Source organism: Nesoenas mayeri (genome assembly GCF_963082525.1).
Source record: "Nesoenas mayeri genome assembly, chromosome: 6".
NCBI lineage: Eukaryota > Metazoa > Chordata > Aves > Columbiformes > Columbidae > Nesoenas > Nesoenas mayeri.
In genome coordinates, this window is record NC_137545.1 from 7,946,619 (window position 1) to 7,960,444 (window position 13,826).

General features: G+C 41.3%; 1 protein-coding gene across 3 annotated transcripts in view; it reads right to left on the minus strand.

Moving 5' to 3' along the window:
* Positions 1–13,826, minus strand: part of DIP2A (disco interacting protein 2 homolog A) — a gene marked incomplete at both ends in the record, with an annotated part of 103,486 nt that overhangs the window by 13,738 nt on the left and 75,922 nt on the right. For 2 of the 3 annotated variants that reach the window (XM_080346879.1, XM_080346878.1), the window contains 8 exons: positions 1,407–1,487; positions 1,627–1,736; positions 2,085–2,286; positions 3,422–3,536; positions 5,144–5,271; positions 5,461–5,541; positions 6,909–7,045; positions 13,284–13,423. In XM_080346879.1, the coding sequence (XP_080203005.1) occupies positions 1,407–1,487; positions 1,627–1,736; positions 2,085–2,286; positions 3,422–3,536; positions 5,144–5,271; positions 5,461–5,541; positions 6,909–7,045; positions 13,284–13,423 (994 nt within the window). Of the gene's footprint in view, positions 1–1,406; positions 1,488–1,626; positions 1,737–2,084; positions 2,287–3,421; positions 3,537–5,139; positions 5,272–5,460; positions 5,542–6,908; positions 7,046–13,283; positions 13,424–13,826 lie in introns of those variants that run through there. The other variant, XM_080346880.1, reaches the window with a different exon arrangement.

A 13,826-nucleotide genomic window follows, 5' to 3' on the forward strand; every position in this document is an offset into this window, starting at 1 on the left:
GTTTCTCACGGAAAGCTGTGAAGACACTAATGTTTAGCATTATAGCTCATTAGTCACAGCTATTTAAGGCAAGTGTTCAACAAGAGATAATTTCTTCATGCCTACGTTTTGTGTTTCCTTTTTCCAAAGTCTACTTGTGAAGGGTAAAAGTTGCCTGAACAAAGTGACCCAGAAAGGGGCTTCTTCATAGCAGAAAACTTCCCTCAAAGCCTCTTTTCTCTGAGAGAAAAAATAAATCAATTCTGTGGCTTTTAACAAGAACCACATTGAAGCAGCTGCTTCTGCTAAAGCAGAGTCTCATGGGAAAAGTCAGAACTTTGAACCATGTCCTAAACCATTCTGCCTGTCTGAATGAGACACCCAAAGGCAAATCCTTCACTTCCCAAGGGTGCTGCTGGACCTCCTGAGGGCACGTTTCCTGTCTCCTGTATCTACGGTACAGCACAAGGCAGACCCAGTTTATCACTGGGCTGTTATTGTCACCAAAGGGTAGCTACTGAATACATTTCAGGGAAGCATTGAAATACTGAAGCATTTTAAAGAATGAAAAATGGACCCATTTTGCCTCCTGGAGGGAAAGGAGGGGAATAGAAAATAGTCAGAACAGCAGTAAAAGAATCTAGAATATTTGAGTTTTCTGAAACATGCAGAGCAGTGGTGCTCCTCGAGCCCAGGGAGGCTGAAATACTGAGGAACATACAAAAGCACATGTTGTTTCACATCCCTTTATGAAGTGTTGGATGCACAGGTACATGAATGCTTCAAAACGACTGACAGAGTGGCTATGAGCCAAAATGATGTATTTACTGATGCCTTGTCCTATGTCATAAGGGTTCAGATAGCCCCTGAACAAAATAAGTGTATAGAGACTGTAAGTGCATAGAGCCCACGCTCCAAAAGTGAAGCATTTACTTGTTCATGTTGGAGTGACTATACGTGCCATCCTTTTAAGGAGCAAGTACTAGGCACCAGTGTCTCCTGAAGGGTGTGCAGTGCTCCTGGAAAATAAGACTGTCCCAAGGGTTGTCTACTTAGGCTTTAGATGTTCTAATTAAAAAATCCTCCAGCTCTGACTTCCTGTTACCCTTGTACTCAAGGAGGAAGACAGAATTCTGGCTTCCACTGATATGACAAAAGTTGTGTTTGCAGCAGGAACTACAATTCTGCAATGCTTTAAGCTAGGCAGAATGCGTACTGAAACTGCAGATGTGGAATAAAATTCCAGATGTGGGAAAATGATGCTGCTTGTTAACTGTCATTTTCTGTCTACTTCAAAACCATGACATCCTGCATCATCAACATAACCTGAGGCATTTTAGGGAAAGACTTCTAGCTGGAACTTTCTTACAACCCAAACAATCTTTCACTGATCTCAATTGCCAAGTAGGACCTAAAGCGCATCTCACCTTGGAATTCAACAAAAGGAAGAGGGGATGATCTGGAGTTGTCTGAGCTCGCCACTGAAGAACATCTGCTAAGTACAGGAACTGAAACAGGTAAAAACAGTGACACTCAGATTCACTCAAAACGCACCATGCTTAGTTTCAGCACGATTCCATGACTGGTCTTCTCTCATTTTGAATAAGCCAATTTAAACATTTAACAATCCCGGGACATCAGGGTTACCTTTCTTGCCTGGTCGTTATCCTCCAGCTGGGTAACATCTCTCCCTGAGGCTTGTGCAATTCTCTTTCCAGCAACAAGGTTTCCTACTATCATTGAAGCAGGACCAACATCTGCATTTTGAAAAAATGATGCAAATAAGGAACATGTAATAATCTATAATTCAGCCTGCAGATTACTGTAAATGCCATATGTAATATAGATCTGAAAGGATGAAAAGCTAAAATCAAAGACCATATTACATAGAGAGAAGAGGATAGTACGGTACACCAAAAATCAGTTTGTTATCAGTATGGTACATTAAAAATCAGTCTATTGCTGGTTCTGCAAATTGAGGTCTCTCTGTCCTTCGGTTTTATTGTGTGACTGACCAGCTTCTGCAAGATCATCAGTACAGGAACAACTCCACGCACACCCTCGGAGACAGACAGACAGACAGAACGAAGCTCTGGTTCACTCACCGGGTTGTTTCTGTCGGGGCTTAGGCAGGTTAGTAACGCAAGTGTGTGGACACATCAAGACATTACAGGGGTGCAGAGCACCCTCTAAAAAGCGCTGCTTGGTTTCTGAAATATGAATTCCTCCGAGCGGAGCCTTTGGCAAAGTGTTGGCTGGCACCAAGGCAAGACAGTAGACGCCCACTTGGTGAATGCTATCGATTGCCTTGATAGAAAGAAAAATGAAAAATACATTCCAGGTTATCAACTGGAATGGAGTTAGAGCAAGAATTTGAATTCAAGTCTTTTAATAACAGTAAAATTTTTACTTGCACCACAATTTGCAAATAAAGGGTCCAATTCTGCACTCACTGAACTCATAGGAGTTGTGCCATGACTTCAATGGGAGCAGGAGCAGACCCCGGACTTTGCTTGTGCACTCTATCAAGGGGATGCCACCTGCACATCAGGGATTAGGAAAGTCTCTTAAAAGTGGGCAAAAAGTGCAGAGATTTTAAAAAGCCAAAATTATACCACAGCAAATTTAGCATGTATGGCACAATCACAAAAGCGCAGTAGAACATAAAACCACAAAAATAGGGCGGGAAACATCTTGCTGTCTAAAACTTAAGTGTCTATTTTAGCTATGACACTTCTAAAAAGAGAAAAAATATTCTCTCTCATGAGGAACAGCCTTGCTATTACCAGATATTCCCTCCAAAGAGATTACAAAGCTGAAATTAGACAGATACTATTATTACACAACTGCCTTACTCTTAAGCATCTTCCCTGTAGCTGTTCTTTAGCCTTCCCTTCAGTCTTCTTCCATAATTGCTTTCTTGCTTTTTACTTCCTTAGAACTGATCAATTAATTCCACAATCCTCAAATCTACCAGAATTCCCCTCCCTCCTGGTCCCCCACAAAAACACAACAAAGTAATCAAGAAACAAAGTTTTTAATGGTTGCTGTTGGAGATCTCGAATAAGGATTTTAGTGACATAAAAAGATTTCAGGGTCTGTTTTGATACTTGGCACTAAGTATACCCTTAAACATTTTCAGACTTAACTGTTCCAGACAGTATGGAATCAGCAGAGATATGCAGAAATAAAACAAACAATAACCGTCGTCCTTAGGACTTTAAGAATCCTCGTAGTATGAAGTTAAAAAACATTAAGGAATCTTACTTTTTACAAAATTCTGTTAACTATCAACCCTGAAAGACATTCCAAAGTCAACTTATTTTAACTCTCTGTGGTTACACTCATAGGTTTTTCTTATGGGAAAAAAAGATGCTCTGAGATTCTCATGTCATGTATCAGCCTTATTCACCTGGAAAGAGAGAAAGGACAGACTGACTACCTGTAGAACCCTGCTCATCCACTGAAAACTATCCTCCTCTGACGCATCAGGGCGCTGCTCTGCCACAAGCACTATTCGATCATCATGCAAAACGGTCACAGAAAACACTGCTATCCTAAAACGCAAAGGACAGAAGAATGATAGGATGCAACATATGATGAACATAGCATGGTTTATTATAATATGGAAATGACTGCAACCTTTCGTGGTATGCTTTCAACACACACAAGCATTATTCATGCCAGATCATCACAAAATCACGGACATTTAGAACAAATGTAGGTTCGTTATTGTAATTTATGTCTGTTGGGGGTCAAGTGGATTTGCAGTCACCAGTGTAGTGCGTGTTTAACACAGGCAGGTTTCATACGTGCAGGGGCTGTGCAAACTTGCCTATATAACTCCATCATGCACGCTAAACTCATTGCACCTACATACAATGTCCCTCCTGAAAGACAACAGCTATGTCAAATTACTGACCACCATGTCTGTCAATGCATTGAAAAATACTTACTCCTCTTTATAAATTAAATTAGTTTTAAGCTTGCATCTTCTAAGATAAGATATTAATGATACCTCAATCAGTTATATGCCGTTATTTTTATATGTGAATTGCACAAGTGATGCAAAAAGGAGGGAAGTTCAACTTTCATAGAATCATAGTTTGGCTTGGAAGGGACCTTTAAAGCTCATCTAGTCTAACCCGCAGCAACGAGCAGGGAAATACTGAGCGACATCAAGTTGCTCAGAGCCCCGTCCTACCTGACCTTGAATACTTCCAGGGATGGGGCATCTACCCCCTTTCTAGGCAACCTGTTTCAGTGTTTCACCACCTCACTGTACAAAATTCCTTCTTTTTATCTACTCTGAATCTCCCCTCTTTTAGTCTAAAACCATTACCCCTTGTCCTATTGCAACAGGCCCTGCTAAAAAGTCTGTCCCCATCTTTCTTATCAGCCCCTTTTAAGTACGGAAAGGCTGCAACAAGGTCTCCCTGGAGCTGAACACCCCAACTCTCTCAGCCTTTCCTCACAGGAGAGCTGTTCCACCCCTCTCATCATCTTGGTAGCCTCCTCGGGCCTCTCTCCAACATCTGCACACTTGCTGAGGGTGCACTTGATGCCACTGTCTCTGTTGTTGATGAAGATATTAGACAGGACTGGTCCCATTACGGACCCCTGAAGGAGACTATTCATCACTGTTCTCCATCCAGACATTGAGTCACTGACCACTGAAGGGCAATAAAGTTGGTGATACAACACACACTATCTCTGAAGGTCCTTCAGCAGCCTCAACATGACCAGTTTGTTCTTTAGAACATGCTGTGAAGTTCATCCCTAGGCCACTCTGCATGAAAGGCTCAGGCGGGCAAAGAGGAGTTGTGTTTTACGTCTGGCATATGAGCTTCATTTGACTGTCTTAACAGAAGCTTTGAAAGAAGTTTTAAACAGGCACTTATAGATCTATGCTTATACTACGTGAAAGTCATTTTAAATCTATTATGCATGAAGCAGGGTGTCAATATTTGTCTTCCAAGTTAGCGGGGACAGCCAAGTTCCTATCTGGCGTATCACACCACAGTGTTGCCTTTGCTACAAAATACACATGTAAAAATTCACATGCAGGACTCCTCTGTATGCCGTGTTACTACTTGTTTGCTTGCGGGTGAAAAAAGGAGCAACAAAGCCCAGTTAGCAGTGGTGAAGCTTTTAAGATACTCACCTTCCCCGATAGACAAACTTCATGGGTTCGACTGCCAAGGCGGTGGCTACCACATCATCCGCGTTGTGCCTGCGGCCACTAACTGTCATCAGGCCATCCAGTTTTCCTACCACAAACACCAAATAGTCCTGAAAAGAAGACAGGATTAGAAATAGAAGGGGGAAAAAAAACCTCCGGACTCCTGACAATACCTGCCTGACTAATACCAACAATACTGAGGTCACTGCCCTGACACAGAATTCTGCTGAATTTGGGGGTGTCACTTAGAGCTGGGAGTCAGGACAAAGCTGGGCCTCTGATGGCTCATTCATACTTACAGGACCCACAAAGCCAAGCAATCCTGTCCTTGTAAACGGTTGATCTGAAACAGGCACGCCGGCTGCTGTCACTGGAATGGCCTGAAAGAACACGTAAGTATTTAGACACTCACAGTAATGGTAACAAAAGTGAAGCTAAATTTTTTTCTGCCTCTGCTTCATTGCAGCTCCGCGCTCAGTTGACAAATTACCCAATGACAACAGTTACTATCATGTCAAGTATGAACAACAGGTTTTGGATAATGAAGAACACACCAATTCTTAACTCCATGGAAAGTCTCTTTCTTGGCTACTTAGCCTTTATAACAAGAGTTCACACTGTGTTTTAAATCAGCTTTTATAGTATACACTCATATAGCACTTAATGAGAAGGTCTTTCTGTTGCTACTATTCAAATCTCCCATGAGATGTGTATCCAGGCACATCAATCACTTTAATTGTGAGAAATGCTACACTGTCAAAACTTCAAGCAAGTTAAGTTTGGTGCAATTATGGGACTGCTTACAACAGAGAACCAGAGCAAAAGCATTAAGCAAGTTCCTCTCATCTGCTCAGGTGGTTTCCTCGCCTTCCACCATCTCTTCAATCCCACCAGGTTTCTTGCTGGCTCAGCTCTCACCAGCTAAGGACAGTGTGTGAAGTGCTGAGGCTTGGCAAGCTGACAGAAAGAGCTTTTTTGAAAGAGAAGACTGTGGTCAGGATTTCTTTCATCTCTCTGGTAGAAATCCATATGTCAGTCCAGTCTTCAGATTGCTGCCCGCTGTTAACACTACTCTGTGTGCAGCTCCCAATGGACTTTCACTCCTTTCTTGCCAGAAAAAGGAAAATATGAAACTGAGATACCACCTCAAGGAGAAATTGGGTCAAAATCGCTTTTGCTTTACTTTGACAAATTGGAGGGCTTATGACTGTTACCCTATCATCACTTCTTCCATATACCTGTGAACATCTAACAGCGTTCTAAACATTACAGCAGATCAACACTAAAGTTCACTTTGGAAAGCACATACTGTTTGCAATACATTAAGGGAGTTTTTCTAAATAGCGTATTCTATCTTAACAAATGCATTTTGATTGTATGAAGCAGCTCACAAATACCAGATTAACTTCCAACTCAGCATCCCAAGTCATGCACCAATAAACTTGAAATGTCCTCAGGTAACTTTACTGCTGTATTAATGCAGAACTAAAATGAATTTAAATGCTAACACAGGTGCAACACCAGATTACAGACTATAGAGGCAGCCGATTGACTGCTGATGGTACCTCGTATTTTTGGTTATAAGAGAGAATTTTAAGTTACGATAGAGAATGAGGCAAAGTGTATTTGGCCATGGCTTTTTCTAATAAAATAAAAAAGGAAGGTTAAGGAAAAAATAAATTCATTTGCAAAGAGAAATACTAGAAAGGTAATGATAAAACTTTATATTAAAAAGAAAAATACAAACCTCAAACACATTCTTGGTGATTCCGAGGAGGCCGAAATACGCCATCCCAGTTGCACCTGAATTCACACATATTTCTCCAACCTCATCGGCTTTACAGAGATAAGGAGTCCCATCCACCTTCACAACACATACATTTGCTAAGGGGAGAGGAAGAACACAGAATCACAGCACTGATACCCCTCAGCAGCTGCCACACAAGCTGCTTTGCCACTGAGAAGCAGATTAAGATTTTAATATCAATTATCTATCAGCTACAGCAAAACCACAGTGTGTAAGAGAGTTCTATCTATTTGACAGCCTGCGTAATGTGCTCTCCAACATTAAAGATGCAAGTTTACAAATGCAAAGTTTTTCTTCTTACAGTGCTTCACAGCCTACACATCAGCTGCAAGTGAAACCAAAACTGCAGCAACTGCTTTTCAACATGAAGACAGCTAGTTTGACCAAGTACAAGCATATATGAGAATAAAGATGATAAATAAGAAAATACTAATTACAGACATACCATTCACTTTACTTGTTGCACACTTTGGTATTCACAGTACCATCCCTCAAGTTATGTGAGAAACATTATTATAAATAGAGAGAAAACGAGGCTATTTTATTGTCACCGGCAGGTCAATGATTTTTCTGCATTATGTCCCATTTTCTTTCAAAGCAGGTCAGTCTGCAACTATTGTTTGGAGACCACAAACAACTCATCACAGAGTCGTTCCTTAATGAACTTATTCCTGTGACCACGTATTATCTCTTCCCTATCTTCAGTTTGATGACCACCTTCGACTCATTAAAAGGACTGCATTTCGGAAAGGTCCTGCTGTTATCCTTACCAATTTGCTTCTGAAATCTCAGAGTCTTCCTACACTGAAATTTTCTTATTTTTAATCGAGGATATACACATTTGTAAACAAAACATTACACTGAGCTTTGCTCTGCCCACTGCTAATACTTTACTTTTGAAGCCACTGTTTCCTCAGAGGTTTCCTTGGCTAAGCAGAACTCTTGCCTAAGCAGTCTGGATTTGTCCTTTCCTAGTCCCAAACGGAAAGGAAAAAGGATATGGGGGAAGAAAAATGATGGTGCAAGGAAGTTTAGCTTAGCACTTAAGATTAACAACGAAATCCAAAGCTGGGCCAACACCAAATAAATAGAGCCTTTGAAACGTGACACAGACTACACCATAAATTAGTTTTCTGCCCTTTCCCATTGCATCTGCTTCCAACCCAGATTATCAGAGTACTCTGTGGTCATGCATACTATATTGAAAAAAATAAAAAAGAAAAAAAACACGAGATCCCAGAGATATCCAAATTCATTTAGTTGGATCTTTTAAATGTCTTGGCTGTAGAATGTATGTCAGATGAGAAGCCTGGATAAGGCTCACAACAGCCACTATGAAGGACTATGTTACTCTCTTCTAATTTAGCCAATCTCGAGTGATATACATATAGCCCGTGCTTTTATCACTGTTAAACTCGTATGAAGAGAAATCAAAAATGGAAAGCGGTACATCTCCTTTAATACTAATACAAGATAAAACCAGCTCTGCTGCAGGCATGGACTGAGAATTCTGCTGGGTTTATAGATACATTTTGACATCTCAGAGCAATCTTCAGTTCTTAGGTATGAACAGGGGAGACAGCAATTCACCCTACCAACACATCAACCTCTAAATTACACTTGTTTCATAAAAACTGTCTATCAGAACAACCCACATTTATTAACACGGTGTTTGAAAACACACAATGACACCATTTGGTGACCAAATAAGGAGACAGCACTCAAATTCTGTCCAAGTCCCAAATGATAAGAGCTTCAGTTGCTGAAAATTATACGGATGAACTAGAAGACTGGAATTACACTATACAGTAGCAACTATCAGTCATGCAAAAAATGCATCTTGGAATTTAGGTGGAGAAACTGGAAAAAAAGGCCATTTAAAACTTAATAGCAAACTGAAACAGAATAGTGTATTACGAGAGGAAATAACTTGGTTAATCCCAGAACTCTGTACATAACATCTAAGTAATGATGTGGAGAGAAGTGTTAAAAACTGCAGAGAGCGCAACAATTTGTAGGCATACACAAACGCTTACAGTCCTCAACTCATCCACAAACACAGAAAAACCAACAGATGGGCCTACAGTCCCCAAATGATGCTCCATCCATGAAGTCCAAGGACAATCCTATCACCCTGATCAGTAAAAAAAATACTTACCAGTAACCAATGTATGATACAGGTAGTCTACCCGTACATTCTAACAGCAGGTAGAGTTCTGCCCTGCCATTGATACTGCAAGGTTTTCCTTTTGCAGTATTTGTAGAGCCTGTACTCTTGCTTCTCCTTGTCCTGCTTCATGTGTGACATACAAGAGAGCGCATCTACCACCATTTCAGTCTCTCTCAACAGCATTGCATCTGAAAAAGAATTAGAGAGAAGGGAAAAGCAGATGGGACAGGAATGTACATGTGGACTACACGCCATGAAGAACAGTGATTGCTTTCTTCAAATGAGTCCACATGTACATTGGTAGAGATGGTGACTACAGCAGCTCGCCCTGCCAGGAGATATCTAGCAGAGGATGAGGATCCTGCTGTGCAAACAAATGACCGCACTGATGCCCTACAGAAGACTGGATTCAGCTTTGGATGTTTCGAGAGCAGCACAGCATGAATGTAAGAAGAATATCAGAGGCCTGTGCAGCAGAGTGCTGCTGCCAAAGGTGCCTTGATGAGCGTTGGAAAGCGCTCTCCTGCTCCGCTGTCACGGTTTCATAGGGGATCCGTATGCAAGTGATATCGATTTGGATTGTTACTATGTGCCAACAGCGGAATTTCAACATCTTCTTGTGAAGAAGCAAGTCTTCCTAAAAGGCCTGGGTCCATGACAATAAAAAAAGAGAAGGTCCTCCTTGCACTACAATCTTTTGTTGTAACTTCTGTTCTAGAAGCAGGAAGCCTCAGGAAAAAAATAACAGCTAGGATATAATGCCACTACCACCATCGTGGAATGTGTTTGCAGGGTTTCTAGAGAAGCCTCATCTTTGGAGAAAACAGCACACGGGGATGTGCAATGCAAGGACCTGCATCTTTCCATGCTCTTCTGGGAAGAGCAATAGCCATAAAGCAAGACAGCTTCCTAGCTGAGGATGAACAAGAATCTCGGCTCTGATGTTCACACAAGCAGCCAGACCACAACATTTGAATTGGAAGAAACGGTCTCACACAAGTGTACGCGTTGCCAGAGATGTCCAAGGGAAGAAGTGCTGCAGTGGCCGGCTGCTGTGCCATCATGTGACAAACGGAAGCCGAGTGGAATATACAGAATTGACTACTATGATAAATTCTGAGTGGGGATGAGGTACTTCTATCTCACATTTGCGATCTAAGGAATAAGACTGAAAGCTTCACTAAATTGTTCTGCAACAACTCCTTTCACAAATGGGGCACTGAGATAAAGGAACCAAATTCCTCTGCAGTGAGGATGCATCGTGGTAACTGCCAGAACCTGGGCAAATGTTTGCTGAGACACAGACAGAGGAAACAATAACCTCCAAGACATCCATGGACTGGAGACAAAGTAAGCATCCCGCTCTTTGAGAAATCGTAACCATTCTCCTTAAGCTTCAGAAGGGAAAGGAACTGAAGACAGTCAGAATCCAGAACTTGACACTGTATAATTTCACCTTGCAGAAGCCTAAGATCTGGCACCAACCCAACGTTTTCTGTTGTAGTATAAGAAAGTAGCTGCTGCTATGATACTCTTTATATGATTAGGAGCTATAGGGATGTAGATGTTCTGGATGAGAGTTACTCTCCTGTCAAAGAAAAAATGTGGGAAGGATCCCTGCAAAAGAATGGAAACGTTTAGCTGGGACATAGCAGGGAGGCAAATGTAATTGGATACGCTGAGCATCCAAATCCATGTCCAAGCATGACGTATAATACGTTTCCGAGATGACATGGCAATCCCTTCCCAGTTGATGGGAAAGTTGGAGGCACAAAGCAGGCAGGAGAGGTTTATTACTCTCTCTAACATCATTACCAGTTCAACTTGAAAAAACGAACTAAAGATTGTTTATGGCAACAGGTGAGACAAAACATCATCTCTCCAGGAGCTGCAGAGAAGATTCTAGGGGAACACAGACTAGGTTCTCACTCAAGAATTCATGTGCTGTCTTAGCTGGGAAGATTTCTTTATGGATGCTTCCACTTCCCTGCTGGCTTTGTGACTGGCATTCACAGTAGGTAACGTAAGTAAACAGCCAAGGCAACTGAAGAGAATGTGGCATCAAGCGTGGCCTCGGGTTAAACAGCAGTGACATAAGACATGACTCTGGTGCTGAGGGGTCTGTTGAATAAGATCCCCATAGCAGGTGGGCTCAGTGTTTTTGAACAAATGGCAAGATCTGAAGAACAAGAGAGTGAAAATGGACACTTTATCCGTGACCTTTTAACCAGCTGGTTCCTGAATAAAGTACACCAGGGATCTTCAAGGGTAATGAGATCAAGCCTCAGCGTGACTACTAGTTCTTGGCTTGGAGATGACGTCCATGGCACTTTGGACCAAACGAAATCCAGGAATGGGAGCTCTTATGTCATAAGATGTTTGAAAGACTACGGCACACGGTCACTTCCAAGACCTTAAATGCATTCACTGGGGACAGAAGATAGAACAAAGTCTTCAGGGATAGCGTCTGACTCAAATTATGCCTTTGGGAAAAGCACAGCCATCTAAGGAAAGGACAAAAAACCCAAACAAAGCCAAAAATCACACAAAAAACCCCCACACCACCAAAAAATAAACCCTAAACCCATGAAACCAGATCCAAACAAACAGCAAGAGTCATCAGTCAGCAGAGTAATTAAGAGGGTAATTAACAGGAAAGGAAATGGTGGTATGTTCTCTCCTGTATGCCAAACACCAAGCGAGAATGCACAGAGCACATCTCCACGAATGCTGCACAGGAAAAAGCATAAATGTCACAAGGTAAGACACAAATATATCTACTGTTAGAATGTACAGGCAGACTCATTTGAAAGTAAGTAATTAATTTCCTTAAGTAATCATTTTTTTTCCATTTGGCACACAAATGCTGGCTTTTAAAATTTCTTCCTACTCTGGAAGATTTTAACTTGTTTTTTGAGAGACAGTCACAGGGAACAAAGTCATTGGATTAATCCTCTAGAAAAAAAACCTCTATCTTGTATGTTCTGACCTAAGGTATGTACAAAGAAATTTATGCTAAAACATACCTTCAGACTTGGAATTTTTATTATTTGGTCAAATTGAAGCTAATCTGCCCCAGATACCGATAGGCCAATGCTGACCAGAGTTTTAAAAGAATGAATTCATGTAAGTGTCCCAACTTCTGTTTAACCTACAAGTAGTTTTGCCACATGCTACTACATTTTAAAACAGCAATAGCCATCAATTACAAGTCATATCACTTCACGGAACTAAATGGATACACACTTAACTGTTCTCCCCTCACACAAGCAGACACGTTCTTCCATGTTTCTTACTAATGTCGAAAGTTGTGGTAGCGTTGTCAACTGTTTGCCAATAGCATCCCAAACCAGAAGGGTCCATTACATTTGCCAAACAATGCTCCAAGGTGTTTGACAAAGGGTAAGGAGTTTTGTCAAGGATCCCCCTCACTACCCAATTAAGCATTTCACAAGGACAGGGATGTGTTTTTCACTAACGACTTAAATAGAAAAGGTGAAATTAATTACCCACAAATGTGCAGGTAATTCTTCCAACATCATAAGGCAGATTTGAACCTGCCGCCGAGCAAACGCACTACACAAGATGAACCAAGGGGGCTTACAGCTGTAATGGCTACGTATGAAGAGCAGCTTAAGGTGCAACACGTGCACAGAGAGCAAGGCTTCAGCACAGCCAGTCCCTTAATCATCTCAGTGAGGCTCTGCTGGACGCGCGCTTCAGCAGCTCCATTTCTCTGGTACCGGGGAGCCCAGAAATGGACACACCATTGCAGCTGCGGTCTGACCACATTTCTTACTGTGCTTTATGTTTTGCTGTTCTGCTGTATTTGTTATTACATAACTGTACATCAGTCAGCACCAACATGAAACAAGCGAATAATACCACAACCCTGCAGACCAGCCAAAAGCATCTGCCCATACCAGAACCTGCGGTCATTTGAATTTATTGTGGATTAATCTCTACTGAAAACACCAAATAATCTAGTACTTAATCATCATGTGTTTAAGTAACATGTCAAAACGTAAGTCATACTACCTTAAACCTATTCATCATTTTACACTGATATTTCTCATCAGCACAAGTATAATGGCAAAGATAACTTACATGGAATATGCTTAAATCTACATGAGATGCTTTCCTACCTCCAGGCATAATCTGACCAACATCCTGTACAGTTAACACAGACAACTTCTCTTCTGTGTCCACTCTTATCACCCCGAAACTCAGACAGTTCATCGATAACACGGCTTTTCCTGGAGGAGGCCCACCCAGTTCTGGAGGTCTGAAAAACAGAAAGACAAATCAGATATCAACCAACAGACCCATGGCAATGTGCTCATCAAAAACATGGTGCGAGTCTCTCAGGCTTAAAGTTAAGGGAAATCATGGCTTCTCATTTTAAACAAACAAGAGTTCATGACTGGTAATATAGTTTAACTAGATTTAAAAAGAGCTAGAATAAAATATAACCTAGCTTCCTCTCACTCTAAAGTGTTACAGAGAGGATTTAGCTATATTATGGGCAAAGAAGTGTCAAAAATAAGCACTCAAAGGTTACATTTTCTAAACATCAGGAAAAATTAGGAAGTGTCTGGAGGGCTTGATACTTCTTGCTCTAAGCAGAACTGATGGAGGATGAACAACTCAATTTTGTGTAATTCTTGATCTTTCAGGATGCAACAGAG